Genomic DNA, 23,851 nt, shown 5'->3' with positions numbered 1-23,851 from the left:
TATTATACTCTTTGTTCTGTTTTCTCAGAGCGTGTTACATGATTTGATTACATCTGCATTATCCATCACTGTGTTTTTGAAAAATGACTTTTGAGTCATTCAGTTTTTCTCTGGTGAAAACTAGTTGAAGCATAAGGGCCCTGAATCCGTTAGTAATTTTTCGTATTTATGTGTTATTTTGAAGATGTTGTTTAAACTGGAAAACAGTCAAAATATCAGCTCACAAGTATCCTTACATAGTCAGAATAACCTACTTAAACCTGAAATCAAATATCTTTGCAATAAATTCCAGCACACATTCAGTCTGTTTTAAGATTTTGAGAGCTGGATGGAAAAGATTTGAGAAGTGTGTTGAAAAGAGTTGGCACAAAGATATTGAAAGTTTATGGTTAAATGTTGCAAATATTTTCTTTTAAAGATCAAAGCCTGTAAAAGGCTGCCAAGTGTAAAACAATAAGGTCTCCATAGCTCAGAAGTTTTGTAAAATAATTATTGTAGGAGATCATGCAGTGTGTCTTCATTTGAACACTGTGTGCTCTCTGTCTTTTCGTTGCAGCTCTACTATGTTGAAGTACAAAGAATAGAAGTGGAGAGTTGAGAGGATCCCACAGCTCAATTGTTTAAATACTGTAAAGATAAAAAGATCATGTTACCAATTTGAGGGAGAAAGTTTAAAGACCAGCAAAAAAAATGCAGTCTTTCCAAACCTGCCATTCTTGAGCCTCCTCCAGTAAATAGGAGAAATAAATGTTGTGATGGTGTTTACACAAGGAGAAGAGATCATCAGAACTGAGAGAATGCAATCTGAATGAAACTGATTATTGTAGAGTAGGATGATTAGCAAAGATTGGGCTAGATAAAAAGTGGAAGAAGCCACTGTTTTGAAGAAGAAAGGACTGAGATCCAGGGGAATGGAAATATATCAAAGGAGAAGTTCCGCCAACAATACAAATGGAATGATTATGGCTGTAAACTAGGTGGTCATGAATAGTGGGATGATGCCGAGAACTCCACATTGACTTGTTCAAAACTGCACATGGTCATAGCCGGATAAAAGAAGTATGCTCAGGCAGAGACATTTAAATATGACAAGAATAATGGAATAATCCTGCCATTAAACATACCAGTGAGTTTGCATTGAATTAAAACTTTAAATGTAACAGATGATTTTATTCACAGTCTCCAAAGTAATAGAGGCGGCAATTTTAAAGTATAGGAACACTTACTTTTTCTTAGCAGTTTGGTGAACATGTGAACCCCTGGGTAAGCAGTACAAGGAGAATAATGAATTATAAAGATGACTTAACACAAAACGCAATTTGCAGATGATGGGACAGATTACAGCAAGACCAAAGGTCTTATTGGACTGTAAGATGAGGTGATCCTAATTGATAAACTCAGGTTAAACTGAGTGACCAATATGGCTGAATGGAATCGAGGAATTAGGAAATTTATTCTAAAGGTGATTAATAGCTAATAATCTCAGAGATTTTTTTTCAAATGGATATGCCTCCATTTTGTTCATGCTTCACATCACTGTTCCAATGTACATCATTAAATTTATTTAACATGAAAAATAATTGACTAAATTCTACTCAGATTAACATAATTTCATCAATATTCACCTTGATAATCACTAAGACATTTAGTACTATTCGTTAATTTATCAGTTAAAAAGTAGCACAATGTTATTTATAAATCCTGTCAATAGAGAACTGGGAATCTAAAGCAGAGAGTGCACAACTCCTATCATGAATGCTCCATTTAACACCCCTGTTCTTCTACTTGTCTCAGTTTCAAATCTAACTATTTTACCCACCAATGAGACTTAAACATTTCCACATCTACAAGTGTAAAACTTTGTCAGATGCCTTCCAGCTAAGGGCTGTTGTGGTACAGTACCTCTGAGCCAGGAAACACATGTTCAAGTTGCACTTACCCAGAGGTTGAGGAGAAAATATCTGCAATTCCCAGTTACTTAGCTGTATAACCCTATTTGAAATGCTTGCTTCAGTATTCTTGCTGCTCATGGCTTCAGCCTGCTTATCTGATCTTTCTCTCTATGATTCTGATGTTTCTAATGCACTCGTTCCTTTAAAGAGTGATTCATATTTTCACCATCCCTGAGCCCATCTAGTTGTAACCTCCTGCTCCTGACTGTTGTTAAGAATCCTAAAATCATTGCTATCTGTTTTTGCGTATCTTACAAAGCGCATTGCATATTCTATCATTGTAGCTTGTGACTACCAACTAGCATGACAGAAGGAAACTACATGAACCTTGAACATTTATTGCCCAGTAGTTGATGTGCTCCAAATCTGTGTTAAAAGTGATTTTTCCTTAAATTAAGAGCTGCTTAATTTATGCTCAGAATATTTTGATATTAAGGAATATGCTGAGTGGGGCAAATGCTGGACAGCAGGGAGTGTTGCAGTACCATGTAATAAAGAGGGATTCACTGTGTGCTGAGGCCTGACCTTGTGCAAGTTAACTGGAAGTCGGCTGCACTGTATCAGCTTTGTCACTGGACAATGAGAGTGATGCCTCGCCCAGTAAAATGCTGTGCGAGGAAGGCCTCTGGGCTCCTGCCAGGGGTTCACTGATTGGTTTGTGCTTTGAGATCCAACAGGGTACAAAAGAACAACTCCAGCACTCCTTCAGATATAGGCTGCAGCACTGTGACAGTTGTGTGGTGCCCACTTGACCTTGCAAAGAAAGTCATGTTTTGAAAAATCACAATAAAATGTGACTAAAGAATGAGTTAGGGCTGAGAATGAAAGGCAGCATAAAAGAATGCTATCATGCAAAGGGAGCTGTAAAAGTCTTATAAGACAACAGAAGAAATTCTGAGTACATTACATAGGAGTTAAGAGCTGAGTATGCTATGCAGTCTAACAGGCAACTGGAAGTGTGTCACACATAATGATGGAGAGCTGGGGATGACAAAGGGTAGCAATGTTCTCAATGTATGGCAAAAAACCAAGAGCATGGTTTGCAGGTGAGCGGAGGACAAATTCCACATAGATTGAATGTGTTCTGGGAACATTAGATTAGATTCCCTACAGTATGGAAACAGGCCCTTTGGCCAACAAGTCCACACCGATCCTCCAAAGAGTTACCCACCCAGACTCATTTCCCTCTGACTCAAACCATTGCCCCTAACACTATGGGCAATTTAGTATGGCCAATTCACCTGACTTACACATCTTTGGACTGTGGGAGGAAACCCACGCAGACAGTCGCCCGAGGCTGGAATTGAACCCGGGTCCCTGGTGCTGTGAGGCTGCAGTGCTAACCACTGAGCCACCATGCCACCCCCAATATGTTGCAGGAAGGACAGTATTTCTGCAATTGCCATGCACCAGTTGATGCAGGTAGGAATGCATTATCTCTCACAGGGTTGGAAAAAGAGCTTGCACAGGAAAATGAAATATGTTCCATGAGGAAGTAGAGAGCTGGGAGCAAATTGTTTGAAAGATGGATGCAATATTGGGACTCTGTGTTAAGTTGGTCAGCCATTGAGATCAGCACCCCCTTATTTGCAGTGCCTGCTGGAGAATGGCTCCTTTATACCCTGTTTGAGTTTTGTGTCTAACCCTGAAAGATGAAACTTGCTGACCTTGTCCTGGGCTGCACGCATCACACTAACAGCCAACCAGAGCTAATCCGTTATCCCACCAGGACTTCTATTTCCCGTATGAGCAGCAAAGATAAAATCTCAATGCATGAGAAGGAGCGCAAGACCTTAGAGTCTGTGATGCTGGAACATGTCAATGACGACGAAGATAGGAAGAAGTTGAATGGCTCAAGTTCTGAGGAGGAGATGCCAAATGAAGCTAAATCAGAAGCTGGTAAGTCCAAGGCCAGTGGCATTTTCTATTGCTGGGATAGGGTTTCAAATATCTCTCTTTGTAGATGAGCATGGGGGCTGGTGTGTTTATTATTTCCTGTTACAATGTCATGCACGTGATCTTCAATCCCAAGATCTCATCCAAGCTGGGATTCTGTACCCATTAACTTCTCTGAAGAAGGGACTTAATGGAATACAGCTTACATGTAAAATTAAAAGGCTAAGAACATTAAAATAAAAGGCTTGCTGCACTATTCAAAAGGATCATGATTGAAATTCTGCATCAATTCCACTTTCCCACCCTATTTTAATTTCTGTTGCTTGCCTGACTAGCCAACAGCCCATTCTCAAAACTGAATCTGCTCATTGACCTCAGGATCCAAACATGACGGTTCTATCATTGACATATCAAATCAGAGCTTATGGTCATGTCTGTACTGGAGAGCCAGGCTACAGCCTAAATAAGACTCAAGGAACATCAAAACGACTTCAAACATGGTGAATGGGTCACAATGTCAAATACACTCACCTTAATAACCACAACTTCCAATGGTCCAAATCTAAATTTATTTTATTCACCAAACTAGCCTACAAGACACATTGGGGGAAGGGACTATGGAAAGCAATGATATTTGGCTATCTTCACTCAAAACATGAAGGGCCACCTATTCTATGTAGATGATCAATCAGCAGAAAAAATGTCAGCAAGCACAGATGCATCAGCAGGAAGGAGCTAACATGTACTGACCTATTACAAACACAGTAGCCTGAACAGTCAACAGTAGGTCTTGCCCCTATTTTCAACCTCCACTAAGTCACTGCCTCTGTCACCTGTTCCAGTCATTCCTCCAAGGGGTAAGCTCCCTGAAATGTGGACATTGGTTTGTTCTTTCAAGGAATTCTTAAGGAAACAGCTACTCTCTTCAACACCAGCGTTTTACAAGGTGGCATTATAAATCTATCTTTGTCCATGTTACTTCTCTCAAAGTGAATGAGAACCCCTAAACACTTGTGGAATACTTATTTTTGTCAATGGTGGCAATTTTACTAGTAATGGAGCAGATGGTATTGAATTAATGTTAAGTTTGGATAATGAGTACTAATATACAATTAGTTTGGTGTTGCTGTGTTAAGGATGTAATTGATAATGGAGACACTCAATCCTACAGAACTCCACCTATTGATATATTTGTATATGTGGGATGGGAAGCTAAAATTCATCCTTGCCTTCTCATGCTGCCAGTTGTTGATTATTATTTTCATTTTTTGGCTTGCTAGAGAAAACAAAAGCCCGACTCAACATGAACAACCTTAGCACCAAACTGGGCATGACAGACTCCATCCTTCCATCCTCCACTGCACCCAGTGGAACCAACAAGAGGGTATGTGGCATGCAAGAAGAAATGTTGGCAGTTTTGAGTTTAGATTCTGAAGTGCTATCTTGATGTTTAGCTTACTGTTTACATGAATAGATCCAGGATCTTAGGATTGAAACTAGTTTGTGACTGTTTGCTTATGGTTTGACATTTTCTCCTATCTTTTAATTAATTATCAAACAGAAAATCTAGCACCACTGAAAATACTTTACTGCAACCAACAATAAATGCTGCTTGCTTACTTTGAGAAGGATACTCCATAGTTGCTTACAGCAATGAATGTTGCACTGGTTTCTGTTCTGTTGGATCATGCTATGCTCCTCTTTTGAGAGTTACAGCATTTCATTGCAGGAGATGCTGCATTGTTTGATGTACCTGTGCAGTTTCATGTGAGGTGTGATCCATTGCATCTAAATGCTAAGAGGAGTGTTTTGCATTGTGTTGTGCTGCTACAAATTGTTTTTGTAAAAGAGACTGCATTGTTTTGAGTGAGCTATGCTGAATTGTTTGCATTTGCAAATAACGTAGAATGATATGTTATGCTACATCGGATATGATAAGAGACATTTTTTGGGAGCTTTTGGTCTTGAACACATCAGGATAACGGCAAGAATGCTAAATTTCAAGCAATTTATACTACAGGAGAAATGCTGATTGGTTGCCAAGTTGATTTGTTGAGGCAGAAATCAACAAGTATCAAAAGGTTCCCATGCACCTAAGCATTTCAAAACAGATGCAAGGCTTAAACATATTCCTTTTGTTTGCAGAGGATAGCTCCCCGCCAATGCATGTATATCTTTGGTAGCAATCAGTGCAAGGTTGATTAATTACTTTAACTTGGTTGTTAGAAGCACACTCAGGACAGTGCAATAAGTGATATCCAATTGCCAAATCATATCCAGTGACAGGCATTTTGTTTTTTGCTTCACAAGTAAGTTGGTTGAGCAGAATCTGTACTCTGCCTATTACAAATTGCCAGAGGATCTCTTGTTTGATCCCATCATTCAATTGTTGGGATGTGTGGTCTATGTAGTTGGCATCTCAGTGATATTAAAATCCATTGCCATTGCTCAATTGTGTTGCGTGTAATCATTCTTTGTCAACATGGCAACCAGTCAGCACCCCTTTCCCCTCTCTGTTTTTGTTTGAAATTTGTCTTGATAAGTACAAGATGAAAAGCTTCAACAATATGTCTTCCTTTTCAGCAAAATTCAAGTCTTCTACTATCTAGCGATAGTTCCTTTTTTAAGAGTTACTGTGATGTGATTCTTATTGTCAGGGACAGTGCTTAGTTTGTTTTTGCGTTGTAAAGTTCTCTAATTGTTTATATGGTGAGTAATGCTGCAAGCAGAGACATGCAGAGACAAAGAATCATGTCAATCTTCATAGAAATCATAGAATCCCTACATTATGGAAGAAAGCCATTCAGCCATCAGGTCCATTAAGGCCCTCCAAAGAGCATCCCATCCAGACCCATTCCCCCCCATACCCTACCCTTGTAACTCTGCATTTCCCATGGCTTAATTATCTAACCCATACATCCCTGGACACTGTGGGCAATTTAGCATGGCTAATCCAGTTAACTTGCATATCTTTGGACTGTGGGAGGAAACCAAAGCACCAAAGGAAACCCACAAAGACATGGGAAAAATGTGCAAACTCCACACAATCACCCGAGGATGGAATCAAACCCAGGTTACTGAAGCTGTGGGGGAGCAGTGCTAACCACTGAGCCACCGTGCCACCCTAACCTTCCTGCTGCAATCAACCCTGCATTATTCCCTATTGTCAGGCATGTTGCCTTTCTCCAAAGGGTGTCTTCACTACTTCATTTGGCACTCTCCCTCAGTCTCGCTCCAGAGGCATAGTGCATTTTGTCCTTTTGTGACAGATGACTCAGTGGCCAATATTTTTTTCAGAACTGCTCCTTTTCTATCACTGTACTTTCGCTGAGGGTATTCACAGCCATTGCTTTCTATGTTGAAGCATTCTAGGTTGTTTCCTCTTGCAATCTGATGTCATTGTTTAAGCTGTGATTAATGCTGCTCTCTCTCCTCTGTGTCATTGGGGAAAAAGGCTGCATTATTTCTTTCACAGCATTGCATTATTACACATTGCAGTGAATACTGTGTTGTTTCTTCTGCCGAATGAGGTATTCCTTTCTCTAACAAGGCATTTTTCGTTCTTGTTATGATGGACTGTTGCAAGATGCTGTACATGGTTTCATTGTGACACTCTGCATGGTTTCCATTTGCAGATCGTGCAATGCCTCCTTTTAAGGTGTGTGAGGCATGAGTTTTTAACTCATTAAGAATGCATCATTATTTATAATTTGGGAGATACTTGATCCCTGTTGAGGGATGCAATTTTGTTTTCTTTGTGTGAAATGCTGTTTTATTTCCTCTTTTTGGGTTGCTGCATTAATTCCTGCAGCAACTGAAACAGCAGCAGGATGAGTTTGTTATTGCCTCTAGCAACTGTTGTGATACAAATTTATAGATCTATCTTAGAGGGTCTTAGTGCAGTGGCATATTATAGTCCATGTGATATTCAATTTATATGTTGACATCAATGAGGGATATAGAAATAGACCCTCCTTTGATTTATGAACTTAATGAACACTCAGACAGAGTGAAATCAAGTTGGTATAACTTACCCAACACACTGAACTAGATAAGTAGCATTTTTAAATTGTTAACGTTTATGCCTCTGATATAATATAAAACAACAAATGTGTTTTATGTACTCCCAAATGATTTTTCCTTTATTTAGGTGACTATTTAGAAGTAAGCACCAATCAGATAAGTGTTCGGTGTCCAGGTCTGTCCAACATCTATCGATTGAGATTTGGTTGAAATTGACTGACCAAGTTTCTTGTATGTTTTTTTTCTGATTTGTAAACCTAGGAAGGAAAGGCTTGACCTTTAACTCTTTATCCTATTTTTGATATTATCTATCTCGTGCTGCTGAGGAATATTTAGTGTATTCTGTGGAAAAGAAAAAATTATTTCATAAACATTTCACTATGTCTTCATTTTGCCAAAGGCTGCAAGAGGCCAAGATCATGTGACATTGCATTACTCTGTGGATACTGTGTCTTGTTAGTGTATTACTGAGACTTAACATGTGCAACTTCTAATACTGCAATGTTTCGGGCTTGGTTTACCAATCTGTCAGTCAACTCCACTCCTTGCCTCAAATGACAGATATTTACCTTGCCATTCCAATACTCAATAGTTAGTAAGCTCAGATAAATACCAACCATGTTGCATTTCAAGGAGCCCGTAGAATGCAAGGCTACCTCCATTTTCCCAGATGGTAGGGAATATATCTGATTTATATGCTTGCATCATCATAGGAACTCGTGTCATGTCATATGATCTTGCCTACTTGCCTCCTTATAGCAAGATGAAGCCACAGTAAGATGGTTTTTAAATCAAGTTTTCTGAACTTGATGGAAATACTCAAAAATGTGAAAACAATGGTGTGGTTTGAACAGGAATTTCATATGAAGGCAGACAAAATAAGTATATAACAGTTCTGTCATTTGAAAGATTTAGTGGCTAATCCTTTTAGAGTGATTGTCTCATTCATTGGAATAAGAGACCATCACATCCAAGGGCAGATACTACATGTTTCCTCTTGCAAGGAATTTTAGATTGATTCCTTTCCAGAGGTGCCTTTTGAGAATGAGTTAAAATATTCCTGGTGTTAGAAAGAAAACTTCAGTCTTTGCTGTTGCATTTGATGTTCTATTTACTTTTCTGTGGGGTGCAAACATATTGCTTGTTGCAAAATTTTTCAGGAGTTCCTCATGTGGTGCATTGCTACCAGTGAGGGATGCTACATTTTTCCCCTTTGTGAGTATAACATAACAAATGTTCAAGTGTGATGCTTTGCTTTGTGTAGTGAGAGTGATTTGTCTTTATTTTTGCTTGTGAGCTGGTTAAATGGTGTGACACACCCAGTATTGTTCTGATGGGAAGAGCATGCTCATTGTGTTTCTTTGCACCGGATACCCCTCTCCACTTTGCACATGGACCCCAGCTCTGTCTATCCCAATCCTCTTCAGGATATCCCTACCAAACCTACCACCACCCCTTCACCCCACAAAACATGTGCAACTTCTAATAGATGTTTGATTAAAAGAAAAGCAAGGAATTGGTTTTCATAAAAGGAGTAAAATCGTTACCAGGTTTTATTCCATTGATAAATGCACCTTGACATATTTAATGTCTGGTGAATGATTCAGAGATACATAATGTTTAATTCATTGAATGGATTGCATGATATGTTATTTTGGGTTTGAATTGATCAAGTTATGTGTTTATATTAAGAGGGTTTAATGCTATCTACAGAATGCGGGTGTGATCCTCCTGTGTGCATTTTCTTGTCTCCTTGACACTATCACTCTCTCTCTATCTTTTTCTCTCTCTCTCTCTCTCACACACTCATCCATACTTCACCTACCTTTCTCTTTCTCTCCCTTTGCTCTTCCTCTGACTGCAGTTTGACTTCATTACTCCTTTGCTACCTTTTTGTCAGCCAAGTGACCCAACGTCATGGCGACAGGGCCTGCGCAAAACTGGCATTGTCTTGGTGCCCCAGAGAGGTCAAAGAGCAGCGGTGAGCTTCTTGCATGTTGAGGTTTCTCATCTCCGAGTTTTTGGTTTGCTGCATGATTATGTTATTGTCCTGCATTTCTATTTCTCTTGGTCTTCCTCTTTCTTTAAACCTACTAGATTTCAGGCCAACTTATTCCTGCAAATGGAGCCAAGCTGACTTCTGATTTCCAGATTAGAGCAACAGAAACTCTGGAACTCTACAAGCTAATCTCTTGTACATTTTCATTTAATCCATGCCTTTTCTTTTTTTCTGGATACAATTTCCCATCTCCACATATTTCTGCAACTAAGAATCTGGGAATTGCTCTGGAGCACACAATTATTCACTAACTCTTGAGTTGGGTATGTAGCAGATATGTGTTACTCATTAAGTGTTTCCCTTCTATCTCCCCTATTTACCTCTCTGTGGACAGATATGGATGTTTGGAGAAAAAGGAAGTGTGACTTTATTGAAAGCAATTCTTTACATTGCATACTGCAGTGAAAGAGTTGTCATGCCAATTGCCTTTTAAAAATAGATTGGAAAGTGCTGTGTTGCATAGGAACATGGAAATGGATAGGCTGATAAACATTACAATCCATTTGGCTACTGTTAAGGTTCTGAAATTACCAAATACGATTTATCTTTCGTGCCTCCTGCACACTTTCTCTGTGAAGTCTCTGTGTCAGTTCATCTTGAATCTATCCACACTATTCACCTCAACTGTTTTCTCTCTCTGGTCCATATAATTCAGCACCTTCCTCCGAAAAATAGTTCAATTGAAACTGTTCACTGTTAAGTTGAAATTTCAAGAATGTTTTGCTGTCCCTTTATTGTAAAGTTAGTGATTTCCAAAGAGTTTAAAAAGCTTCAATTTGTTTGAATGCTTTAGAATCTCTTCACCAATCACTTTCTTCTCCAATGTGGTTATTAGCAATGATTTCTCCATTCCCATGGGTCTCATCCAAAGAATCAGTTGTTTCTATCTTAAGATGTCCCTCCTGTAATGTGACAGATAGGGTAGTGTGGAGCTCTTGATAAGGCCAGGCAGGTCGTTTGTCAGAGTTCATTGTTACTTTGTGTGCACAACAGTGTAAACAAACTATTATCAGAATACCAGTCCTCATCCCACCAGAATCTGCATCCCATTAGGTACTGCAGTCAGTTCTTATTACAAAATCTCATTATTTTGCACTCACCAATTTTAGACAATCTCCATTATTTGGCTCAACTTCACAGGTTGTAAATTGCTCTGTATTTGATCTTTTATACAGTTATTTGTTGCTGTAGCTCCCCCAGGTTTGGTGGTATCAATAAACCTATACAGCTTTGATTCTATTCCAAGTTTCAAACTCTTCATGCACACAGAGTAACACTGACCCAAACCCTTATCCCTAAGCTGCCATGATTGGTCCATGTATAGAAACAATTCAAGGCAATGAAAGCTAACAATACATAGGCATCAAAGATCAGGGAAGCAAGACGCTACAGCTCTCTCGCAAATGTCATGCGAGCTTTAGTAGCTGTGGTCTCTGACTGTAATTCAAATGTACCAGATTTAACAAGATTTTTTTTTACATGCCTTTTGGTCCCATGATCGGTGTGGATTCCCGATCAGTTCCCTGATTGTTATGAATTCACTTTGCATTGCCATTCAAATCCTGCTTATACTCAAACATTTGCACAGATTTTCACTCAGTCCCTCCTATCCCATGATGCCAATGGGAGGTAAGTCCCTGACCTTTACTGGCATATTTTATTTGCTGCCTGTTCTTCAGTTTGTTTTCCACTTCCATTAGTCATTCTTTTGGCTAAAATTTAGTTTAGCTCTGACTGACTGCTCCCATCACCAAAAGGCTATTAACATTATGCACACATCCCTGGGGCTCAGCTATGGCTGTGTTGAAAGCATGAGTAGTAACTGTATACAAAACAGTTTAGACAGAGGAGGCCACTGAAGAATAACTGCTGGTCACTGGAAGGAAGCATCCTTTGGCTACTACTATGAACAAAATTGCAAGTGTCTCCAAAAGTATTTCAAGAGAGCTATTTGAAGATATCTTTGCCACAATGGTGTTGACCAGTGGAAGTCTGCTCCAATATTGTTAGTGTTTTATCTCATAGTTCAGAATGCATTTTTGTTTGGAAAGGTTGCTGCAGCCTGTTATGAATAAATAAACAATAGATACAGGAGGAGAAAAGAATATTCAGCCTCTCAAGCCTGCTCCATAATTCGATAAGATCTTGCTGATTTGTTTGTAATCTGAATTTCACATTTCCATTTCTCTCGAATGACCCTTGATATCCCGTTGTCTAAGAGGAATCAATCTACCCCACCTTACAAAAAATAAGCCTGCCTCCATCACTGACAGAGTTCCAGAGTTGCACAACCTTCTGAGAGAAAGAAATCCTTGCATCTGCCCTAAAAGGGTGATCCCTTAAATTAAAGCCATGCTTGCTAATTCTGCACTGATCCACAAGAGGAAGCATCCTTTCCCATCTACGTTGTCAAGATCATTGAGGGTCCTTAGAAATGCTTATCTTCTTTGACGTTACCAGACGTCAAAGGGTTGCTTTCCATTTCTCTGCTATTGGAAGGTGGCAGGGGTGGGCAACAAATGTTGACCACTGCTACCTCTGGCATCAGTGGGCAGGGCTTGTGCCTCTTTCAACTAATACTTATTTTTTTGGCTGCACTTGGTCAATTAGGCTGCATTTTGCCTCTATTTACCATGAAATAGTTTGGGTATGCGACACAGGAGACAACTGAAAGACAAAGGGATGCATACTTCCTTGTAGAAAATGAGCATGTCCCTATTACCCTAATTGTTAAAATGGTCAGTTCCTCCTCCTCTTGTCAGAATCAGTTCAGTTTCTCTCAAGCCCCAATCCCAATTTGAGGTAAGCAGTTGACTTTTAATGGCATATTTTCTTTTCTGCCTGTGCTTCAATTTGTTTTTCACTTCCATTGGTCATTCCTTAAACTCAACTTTGGTTTACTTCTGACTGACTGCTTTGTCGCTTAAATTGTCACACTTGTGCACCCAGTTTACAGGCCACCCTGCCAAAACGGCTGCCCAGGATGAGGAGAAGAAGGAGCAGCAGTCCCCTGCAGCGTGGCGCACTGCCCTCCGCAAAACGGGCAGCTATGGAGCCCTCAACAACTTGCAACCACCACAAGAGGAGCAGAAAGGAAAAGAGGTGGGCATTATCCGATCAGCAAGTAGTCCCAAACTGACTCTGGCTGAAACCAAGGAAAAGGTATGTGGGAGGAACTGTTGGAGCCAACACTTGAGGGAGATTTTAGTCCATCTATTTCTTAATGTCGGTAAAAGAACTATTTGAGAATCTTTTTATGCAGAGAATTGGTTTAATCTGGAATACATGGCCTGAAAGAGTGATGGAAGTTTAATTCAGAAATACCTTTCTAAAAGGAAATGGATTACATTTGAAAAGGTAATATGAGAAGAAAAAGCAGGTGTGCAGGGCTAATTGGCTGGATCCTTCCAAAAGCTGTCAGGTATGAAGGGTCAGGTGACTGCATACTGCAAAATAAAGTCTTTTGGCTCCTCTTACAGTTCACTGCCACGGATGCTGCTTATTCTTTGGTGTGTTAAGGATAAGCCTCTAAATCATTTCAGGTACAAAAACCAGAGAGATACCTCCTTTGACCATCCCCAGCTTCCCCAAAAAGAAATCCAGGACACCAAAGTGGTATTGCTACTGTCACTGGAGTAGCCATTAGCTGATTCACCATGCTGGGCACAACTAAATCCTCTTGTGAGAGAGGGAAAAGGAGACCTAACCCTCTCCACTGGGAGAAACCATGCTTAGGGGCCCACACAGTGAAAAGCAACCTCTGAACAGAAGGGAGGGACAAAGGCCAACCACTCCCTTAGGGAGCAGAGGACAGCCACTCCCTCACAGGGGAGTTGTTTCAGCTGTTTCACAAAACAGAGCAAAGACCAGCCTCACCCTTCTACAGGAAAGAAAGAAAAGGCTCCTATTGAGAGTGTGTGTGCGCAAGGGCAACTCTGTACAAATGCATCTGTCTGGGTATATGAGAAAGTGGTAGAAAGGAAGGTAGAAACAGCAATACACTGGGAAGTCAGCCACATCCTCCCCAACAGATAGTAAGAAAGTAAGCATCTGTCAGTGTTTAGAGGGAGAAACAGGCTTCACACTGCAACCCTGCAGAAAGTGAGAACTCCCAAGTTTCTCAGCCTAAATGTGTTCTTGAGGTGACTACCACACGTCAGAAGTCACCTAGATAAATCATTAGTTGACAACCCCAGCCCCCCTCAAGACAGAGGATAACTTGTGTTGGAACTGGATAAGTCATATTTATGGAAAAGGAAGTTGAAGTTAAGACGCTTCTATCTCCAATTTGCTTTAAATTTTGAGGATAGTCCATGCAACACTTATCAAAGTTAATAAATGCTGCACTATTTAAAACAGTAGTGTTGGATATGGCAGTATGCAGAGTGGTAACTGTGCACCATTTTCCCTGCTCTACTTGTTCTGGGTGTACTTAGTGGAGCACGAGTAGATTGAAAGCTACACTTTGCCTGAGAACATCAAATAGGCATTGTCAATGCACGCTTTACCTCAAGTCAAAGTCTTTCACAAAGCAAATCTGCTTTGTTGCAGCTCTAGAGATGTGAAGTAAGAACAGAAAATGCTGAAAACACAAGCAGTTTGTGCAACATCTGTGGAAATAGAGTTAGTGATTCAAAATAATAGTGTTGTCACTGATAACCTTTGACCTACAATGTTAAATCTGTTTCCCTCCTCGCAGATAATATTGAACTTGCTGAGAATTTTCACATTTTCTTTACTCTGGATTTAAACTGTATTACAGCTGACTCAACTGACATTAACATGGAGTACAATTCTGTATCGATCTGTGCATGTAACATACTTTGTGTGTATCCTGCAAGCGTTTGATGTGGCTTTGTCGGAGAAACGTCTGTCTGTCTAACCCGTGGATTACCCGATTTTGGGATTATTTGATAAAACAGGCTATATCATCGTGTATGGCATATTCTCCCCATCTGACCCATGCTAGACTTATCTAGAACTTTATGATAAGATGCCATACAAGAAACATTACTGTGTGTCTCTGTGCCACTTGGTTCTCGGTTGCTTTGTGGACCCCATAATGCAAGCTTTACATTGCATATAATCTGTGTTATACCTGATCTCAGAACATTTGATGGAATAATCCCAAAGAAACTTTACTCTTTTTCCAATTACTTGTGTTTTTTGACTTGGGATTGTTTAAAGGAGCTTCTGCCTGTATTTGCACTGAATGTTGAATTATTGGTGGGACAATATAAAGCATGACATGCTGCAGGCAATAAGGGATTTTGTATAAATCAAATTTATGTTGGACTTTGAGGAGTGCTCAATGGGCAGTAGAACTGCTTTATTTCACGTTTAACTTTATTTAAAGTTAACAGGTTATTAAATAATGGTTAAGAGAGAATAAATGTTACCAAAACGTTTTTTTTAAATACTCTGCATCCAACCTCTCTTCAGCTATGAAATTGCTTGATTCCAGCACAGAATGCATTTCACTGTTCAGCTAATTCTTACTAGAAATTGTCAAAGTGCTTTCTGGGATGGAACAGAGGAATCCTTAAGTGTCACTGATTGAAATTGCTGGATGGATCAGAGGGACCTTTAAACTGGATTGAAACTATTTCTAATCTTGCACAGGTTTAAAGGATAATGGAGAAAAAATCTGCATATTAAATGCCATCTGAACCAAATCTGGAAGTACATGTGGAAGAGTTCTGCTTAAGATATGCTTAATAAATCAATAGTGAGATTATTCTGCTACTGTCTGTGATCTGAAAATGCTTCATTGATGCTTTACCCAGTATCTAACGCACCATGTATGTGATACATTGATGTTCAATGAACCATGTAGGCAAATTTAGCATGTAGTGTTTTTGACATGGGAACATAATGCGCAGGGGAGAAGACTTCCTTTATCTAACATGTTGTATATAATCTAAATGGGAACGTGCTCCAATGTTATGTGCTGGGTGCAACAACATTGGATTAGAGTTTACCCTTTGTTCCTGTGTTTCAGGAGAAGGAACCCCGATTAGCCCGAGTGCCACCCACTCCAACAAGGAAGCTCTTCACGATTGGAGATGCCATTGAAGATAAAACTAGGTGGGCAGATAAGCTGAGGGGAGCAGTTCATTAGACCAGCATGCCTTGCTTGATTTTTGAACTGCTGTATAGTCAAATATTGCAACTCAATATATAAATATGCATGTAATGATCTCAACCATGTTAGCACCACAAAGATCTGAATTAAGAGTTAATATAAATATTAGTCTAATTTGACTCTACTTCCCATACATTGTCAGATATGGTTTTACAATAAAGTAATCAAATGGAATTATATTTTACCTGGAGCCATTGACTCTGAAGAATGGGTAGCAGTATCTGGTGATACTACATTAGCTCAGTGACGACTCCTCCTCCTCCTCCTCTGTGTTCAGCTGACTGCATATGACTGGGAAGGCTCTGTGAAATTGCAAATATGAGTCAAGCAAAATTCAAAAATCAAGCAAAATTCTCAAGTCCAAATGTTCACTGGTTAGCCGGGATATCTATTTCAGTGAAATGTTACCAAAACAGTATAAAAAATATATTTACTGGGATATAGGTAACTGCACCAAGTTCTTCTCCACATCACCTACCTTAAATACTCATGAAAACTGGAATTTGGGCCTGAATGGACTTCTGATTTCAACACTTGAACAGACTCTCCAGATCTGATTCTGTGCTTCATTGAGCTTCAGTGTCAGGACATGAGTTGGAATGTTGCAATTGATTTTGATCCAATGGGATAAGGAAGGTGGTTGTTGTGGATGTCCAAACCTATGAAGGTTTACTGAGAACATGCTTGGGAATTAAGCACCAAGAAACCTAAGCATAGGCCACAATGCCTTATGAGCCTTTTTGCCATTCAGTTAGATCATGGCTGACTTTTAGGTGAACTATGGAAGATGGTGATCAGGGTGGAAGATGTAATTCAGGTCAGAGTTTTAAAAATTCTTAATTTCAAACTTAGAACTACTCAGTGACTGAGTATTCACAGCCCTCTGGGGTAGAGAATTCCAGACTCTCTTCCCCCTTTTGCTGAAACCATGCCATCTTTACTTTGAACCCTCCAGTCAGGAAACATGTTCTCAACATCTATCCTCTTCAAGCCCCTCAAAAACTTGAGTGTTTTAATGAGATTGCTTCTTGATTTTTTTTTAAACTCCCAAAGACTGTGGGCCCAATTTGTTCAACCTGTCACTGTGACACATCCCTTCATCAGTTTGACTAATCTAGTGAACCTTTGTTGTGGCCCTTCCAAAATAAGCATCTCAATCATTTTATACGATGATCAAAATTGTTCACGTAATCCAGGCATGGCCTCACCAAAGTTTTGTACGATTTTCACAAAACTTCCTTTCTGTTATACTCCAGTCTCCTTGCAAGAATGCCCAAAGATTGTTATGATGCCATGATAGCTAAATAATCTGGAAATTCTCACTGACTCATCTTGGCTTAAGGTATCTGACTGTTTGGATGAAGTATTTGACGAGAGATGAGAATGGAGTTGTACCCAAACAGAGACCTGAACTTTAGTTCGGGAAATAAGAAACCGAAGCAATGGTAGAATTTAAGAAAGTTACAGGACTGGGCGGGGATAGAAAATATATTCTGCCTTACTCACATATGCACCTTTCTTTGCAAACAAGTGCATGCAAGCTTGTAAATTAGCTCCCTCAGAATGCCTTACTACTTCTATGAAAAGTCAGTTCTATATATTCATCATTCTTCATGTGAAGTTGTGTAATCTAAACGTCTCACCTTCCCTCTCTGACTTGGATTCAACCATAGGTTACTGAGCTCATGGTAGTATTCAGGTGGTTACTAAGACTGATGGAATCTGCACTACTTAACATGTTTGTTTGCCCTGACCGGCCTGTTCTTTAGTTGAAAATGTTGTAAACAAATGATAGCAGATAGAAAGATATATGTAGAAATATTAATCTAGCCATTAGACTATTAGTCATTGCCTGTTTTGTGCTATTTGTAATTTTGTTTTACAATGCAGTGACTCCACAGTCCCTTTGTCTCGAAGTACCTCTTACAAAGGGCAACGAGAGGATGACTCTGGCAATCCATTGACCAGCCTGACCCGGGGTTCATCCTACACACGTAGACAGACAGAATTGGAGAGCAGCAAAAGGGATAAAGACTTGAATAACACAATACCAAGCAGCGCAGGCATCTCCATGGCTGCAGTGTCTGGTTATCCAAAAAGGTTTGTGATTAGTTTGTAGAGTATTCTTTAGCTGCTTGGTCATAATGAGCTTATTCCTTACCTTTCTTTAAAAGAGATTTATTTTTCCCTACGTTTGGTTTACGTAGGGAAATGACGTTTCATTTCCTTATATCCTCTTTACCACTTGAATACACTGTTCTCACTCACTGAAATATTCTTGCTAGCTTTATTGAACTATTGGGACCTGATGGTTCATTTATTTGTTCATTTCATTTGATGATATTGGTTAACTGGTCATTCAACTCTATACTGTGTGTAGGAGTTTGCCAATTTGATCTTGCAAATGCCTTCCAAAAGAACAGTGACTATACTAAATATTTATTGTATATGAGCATTTGGGATGTCCTGAATAACTTATAATAAAAGATTTTTTTTTCTTTCACGAATGACAGGGACAACGTGAAAGTGTAGAGGAATGTACATGGGTTAATACTCTGATGTGCTGTAAGTGTGTCTTTCACCGTGTTTCTCAGACAATGGATTAACATGGGGTATGTTGAAGTGCTGTGTAGTACACAGTGGGATTAAGTAGGTTTTTTTCTAGAGTGCCTTAGATACATAAAACTAGGAAGATAAGACTGAGGAGCACTTAGGGAGCAACTGCCATACTGGATCTATAGTTCAAAATGCGCTATACTGCAACAACACCAAATGACTGTACAATCGACATGAATTACTAAAAAAGCAGCTCGGAACTCTGCTCAGTGGAAATGTTTTTGAGGGTGGGAACGGAGAGATTAGCATCCATTCCATCAAAATTGGCCATTATTTTATCAATCTTGTATCACTTGCATCAGCTAGTAAATCCCAGTTGTTTGCTAAGTGGTCTCACCATGTGTAAGAGGATCTCCTAAAAAAACAGCTTCTCATGGACGAAATGCTGGATTGAAAATTGTGGCAATGACTACTGCATTCCACAGTGCTCCTCTCCAGCTTGAGATTTTTGGAGGTGGAGCAAAAGGATAAAAGAAGACGTGGTCAGGAGGCATATTTACATCAGAGGTAAATTGCTCGCATCTCCATTTGCACACATAGACAGTAACATTCCTTCCTGGGTGTGTCTGAAGATAACTGCCTTTGGTGGAAATCTTCACCAGGGAGGTAGTGGCTGCATTGTGCATCTGCTGAAACCTTTGGGTACAAGCATTGCTAGTAATAGTCGCCATTCTGAACTTTTGAACCTTTGACTTCTTTCAGACTACTGCACAGATCATCTGCAGCAGCATTTAGCGTGTACATTTCCCTCAACCAGACCATAGATGGTTTCTTTACCAGGTTGAGCACTTTACTCTTGAGGATATAATGAATGCACAATGAGAGGAAACTTCACTTCTTGAGGCTAAACTGTCAACATGTTCAGGCGATTCTTGATGACCTTATGGCCTGTATTCAAATGCTTCAAACATGGGTGATTTGTGACTGAGCTATACAACTGAAGTTCGGCAGAGTTCTGCGCTTGGGCCTCAACCTTTTGCAATTTACATCGGTCACTTAGATGAGGGGAGTGAGACATGCTTACTAAATTCACCTATGATACCAAGGTAGGTGGGAACAGATATTGTAAGGAGGTATGTAACGTATTTGGGAAGATATTAGGAAGTTGCGGACAGGTATAGTTAGGTTCAGATGAGTGGGCAAAAATCTTGGAGATGGAGCATAATTTGGGAAAATGTCAAGTTGTTCACTTTATAAGTAAGAATTAAAATGCAGAGTATAATTCAAACTTTGAGTTCCAAGCTGCAAAAAGACTTAGATGCTCTGGTGCATGAAGGACAAATATTAGTATATGGGTTATATCAGGTAATCAAGAAAGCCAATGAATAGTATACTATGAGAGGAACTGGACATAAAAATAAGAACCCTATGCTTTGGTTATACAAGGCATTGGTGAGGCCACATTTCCAGTACTGTGTGGCAGTTTTGGTCTCAATAAAGGAATGATGTACAGAGGAACCTCGATTATTCGAACGAGATGGGCGGGCACTATTTTGTTTGGATAATTGATTATTCGGTTAATTGATTCAACGTCTTTCCTCTGGGGCTCGAGGGTTTTCTACTAAGTCTGCTCCCTGTTCAGGAGACTAGGCAGCAAGGCCCTGCCCTGCCTCCCAACCTCATCTGCCCCAACACCACCCCCTGCACACCCTCCCAAAACTGCCCCCCAACACCGTGTCCCCAAAACCTGTCTAACACCACCCCCAAAACCTGGCTGGCACTGCTCCCAAAACCCATCCAACACTGCCCCCATTTCCCGTCCACCACCAACCCCAGCCCGCCCCCAAAACCCCGTCCAACACCGCCCCCGCCTGCCCGCAAAACTCCATCCAACACCCGTCTGCTCTCCCTCCCCCGGCCACCCCACCCTCCATGTCCCCCTGCCCCCATCAGCCCCCCACCCCTCCGGAGCAGCTGGACTAGACACAAACAGATTGCTGCTACCTTTGTGGGGTAAGTCTCCGAATAGCACGCGTGCGCGCACACACCAACCTTTTGACAAGTTTCACCTCTGCCCTCTACAGGATAATGTTAGAGAGAATAACTGGGGAAGGGAGGTTTAGGGTACACCCCTGTGTAGAACTCCAGGAAAAGTGTGGGGAGAGATAGAGAGGGCGGAGGTCAGTCATTTGGAGACAGGGCCTGGGCTCCCATCGATATCCAGGGCTCCCATCGATGTCCAGGGCTGTTCTTGGCAGCATTTCAGTGAGCCGAGATAATTTTTAATCATTGTAAACAAAAGACGTGATTAGGGCTGAAACCGCTCTTTGATGTAATGTTTCTGTTGAGATCTTCGGATAGTCCGATATTTGGATAATTGATATTCAGATAATCGAGGTTCCTCTGTAATGCAATTGATGCAGTTCAGAGGAGGTTTACTGGGTTAATATCTGGAATGAGTGGTTTGTCTTCTGACAATAGGTTGGACAGTCTGGGCTTGCTTCCATTGGAGTTTGGAAGGGTGATCATGACTTAATTGAAGTGTACAAGATCCTAAATGGTCTTGACAAGGTGGATGTGAAAAGGCTGTTTCCTTTTGTGGATCAGTCCAGTACAAGATGGAATTGTTTTAAAATTAGAGATTGTTTTTAAGGACAGAGATGAGGAGAACTTATTTTCTTAGTAGGTTGTCAACTTTGGAACACTGCCTCAGAAAGTGGTGGTGACGGTGTCATTGAATATTTTTAGATAGATGTTGATAGATTCCTGTTGGATAAGGGAAGAAAAGGTATTGGTCTTGATGGGAATGTGGAATTCAAAACACAAACAAGTCAAACATGATTTTATTGAATGGTGGAGTGGGCTCAAGGGGTAGAATAGTCTACTTCTATGCCTATTTTATATGTTTGTGTGACCAGCAACACACCATTTTGAAGATTGGTTTGCTCTTGCCTGATTTTAAATGTTCTGAAGTAAAGGAGAAAGCAGCTAGAAAGAGACTTTGAGGAGACCAATACCCCTCCGTGCAGTTGTAGCCACAGACTGCCTCATCAGAGGCAGGATCTGAGCACCAAAATAACGTAACTTGTGGATCGGCCAATGTCATTACCAGACAAACAGTTCACATCTTGCAATAATTTTTGAGGTGCCTTGACAAATTCAGGGCACCTTTACTGGCCTGTGCCATCCATTGCAATCTGCTGCTTGTTCCACAGTATGTAGAACATGAAGGAGGAGGAGGCTTATCTTCAGTTAGATCAGGACACTGAGTGTAATCTTAAATTGTCGCACAGTTAAAGTCTAGAAGACTTGAAAGGGCAAATTGCCAGAATGCACATCTTTGATTTGTTTTCTGAAAACCCCTGTTCATGTAAAGCATGTAGTGGCTGAATACTGCTCAGCACAATTTCCTTCCAGACCACCGTAGATGTCCATCTGTTAGTCTGCCGCTTTGTTATTCACCATCAGAAGTACATTAGGTGGATAAATTTGGAGTCTAATGTCAACTCCCTATAAATGCAAATCATGTGCTTAGCATTGTTTTTATTATTTTATCTGATTATATATGCAATCTTCTGGCATTCAAATGCATTTTTAGTGTTTCCTTAATGGGAAAATTAAACAGTGTCTCTGAATGTCACACAAAGTCTCTTGGGATTGAGGTAGTTCTGTAATTGCTTATGCTGAGTCAAGAGAGAGCCAGATTACTGTTGCCTTATCTAAGTTGGCTGACTTGCCCATTTTTTCTTGAGGCCCATCTTGTTCTGTTAGTCCATTTGGAAGTTGGATGAGTAGATGTGCCTCCAAAAACAGCAGCTGGATCTGTATTTGCTTCATGTACTCCCTTACTGCTACACATTGCCTCAGTGTTATCACTGATTGGTGGCAAGGCAGACCTGACGGCAGCAGTGAGTTCCATGAAGCCTGGGCAATGGTTGCCTCCGTCTATTTCCTCAGTTCATAAAACTGAGCAAGCCAGCTTTCTGTCAGTTTAGCATCTGTAGCCACAGATTAAGGACTTGTAAAAGGTAGCTGCCATTGAAACTTGTTTACTTGAGTGCTAATGGAGCGACACAATCTCCAGGACAGATGAAGAAAAATTATTTGTGGCCAATTCAAGGGGGACAGTTTGGAAAATGCTCTCCCACCTGTTTAGATGATCAGCAGCACTAAGCCAGGAGATTGCTCTGATCCTGATTCACGTCATAAGGTACTCTCTACCCCCAACCAGATACAAGTCAAATGGACCTAGAATCTACAAACCTTGGCTGATCCAACAGCGTGTTGAGCCCATTGTCAGGTGATGACAAGAATACGAGTATGGTCTAGTAACTTTTTGAGTAGCAGACATATAGAGTCTGTGTGGATTATTTGGCTCTGGAAGAAACTGAGCTGTACTGACCTCTTTCATTACCACCAGTTGTTCGTCTCATGTTATTCTGTGTCTCACGAGTTGCTCCTTCTCAAACTAGCTGAATGTAACTGTATCAGGTTTTAGTGAGATGCAAGCCTCTCTCCTGGCACTGAGAGCATTGCCTGGTACATGTAGGCATCTACCAAAATTGGAGAAGCAGCATATGCTAGAATGCTGCCTCCTTGAAATTGCTTTGAATAGTATGTACATGGCAACGTATCATGTGCTAAGTGACCTTGCATTTTTGCTTTCTGAAATAAGAACAAAAACAAGCAAACCATCGTCGTACAAAGTCTTGTACTTAACTAACCAAGATCCAGTCAAGGAGAACATGTGTTGTTTAGTTTAAACACTGACAAATAATTTCCACAATCATTCTTCCGGAGACCTATCAGATCCCACTTTCCAGTTCCTTATTTGTGTGCCCAATAAAATAAAGTCCTAGATTCCGCTCTGTGCCCTGATCCATCACTGCATCGTGCAATCTTGAAATGAAAGGATTGATTTTATTGATTATTGTTACTGGCAGAGCATTAATGTAACAGGCATGCAGTAGGAATTCTGGCTTGGAGTTTAATTGGCTTCAGGGATTTAGATATGAGTCCACTTACTGGATTGAGGAGCTGTGCTTACAGAATCCATCCAACTTTAACTCGGAATCAAATGTTTCACCTTCTGCTCAGCTAACTCCTATTAATTTATGCAAATTAAATACAGCACTTTCTGGCTTACCTTCTTCAAAAAGGAGCAATCTGAAAGTATATGATTTGCAGTTTATTTTGTACCTCTGTACTCTTCTGTTTCCA

General features: G+C 40.3%; 1 protein-coding gene and 1 long non-coding RNA gene across 7 annotated transcripts in view; one reads left to right on the top strand and one right to left on the bottom strand.

Moving 5' to 3' along the window:
* LOC140493513 (uncharacterized) overlaps window positions 1-23,851 on the bottom strand; it is a 151,581-nt gene that overhangs the window by 9,005 nt on the left and 118,725 nt on the right. For both annotated transcript variants that reach the window (XR_011963700.1, XR_011963699.1), the window contains exon 2: window positions 16,261-16,377. This is a non-coding gene — a long non-coding RNA (uncharacterized lncRNA). The remainder of the gene's footprint in view (window positions 1-16,260; window positions 16,378-23,851) is intronic.
* Window positions 1-23,851, top strand: part of LOC140493511 (protein phosphatase 1 regulatory subunit 12A-like) — a 160,487-nt gene that overhangs the window by 82,192 nt on the left and 54,444 nt on the right. For 3 of the 5 annotated variants that reach the window (XM_072592019.1, XM_072592016.1, XM_072592020.1), the window contains exons 8-12: window positions 3,682-3,851; window positions 5,129-5,232; window positions 12,880-13,092; window positions 15,932-16,017; window positions 17,966-18,175. In XM_072592019.1, coding sequence (XP_072448120.1) covers window positions 3,682-3,851; window positions 5,129-5,232; window positions 12,880-13,092; window positions 15,932-16,017; window positions 17,966-18,175 — 783 coding nt within the window. The remainder of the gene's footprint in view (window positions 1-3,681; window positions 3,852-5,128; window positions 5,233-12,879; window positions 13,093-15,931; window positions 16,018-17,965; window positions 18,176-23,851) is intronic. The other 2 variants (XM_072592017.1, XM_072592018.1) reach the window with 2 other exon arrangements.

This window comes from Chiloscyllium punctatum, chromosome 22 (assembly GCF_047496795.1).
Source record: "Chiloscyllium punctatum isolate Juve2018m chromosome 22, sChiPun1.3, whole genome shotgun sequence".
NCBI classification, from domain to species: domain Eukaryota; kingdom Metazoa; phylum Chordata; class Chondrichthyes; order Orectolobiformes; family Hemiscylliidae; genus Chiloscyllium; species Chiloscyllium punctatum.
This window is presented reverse-complemented; position numbering and strand designations above follow the sequence as displayed.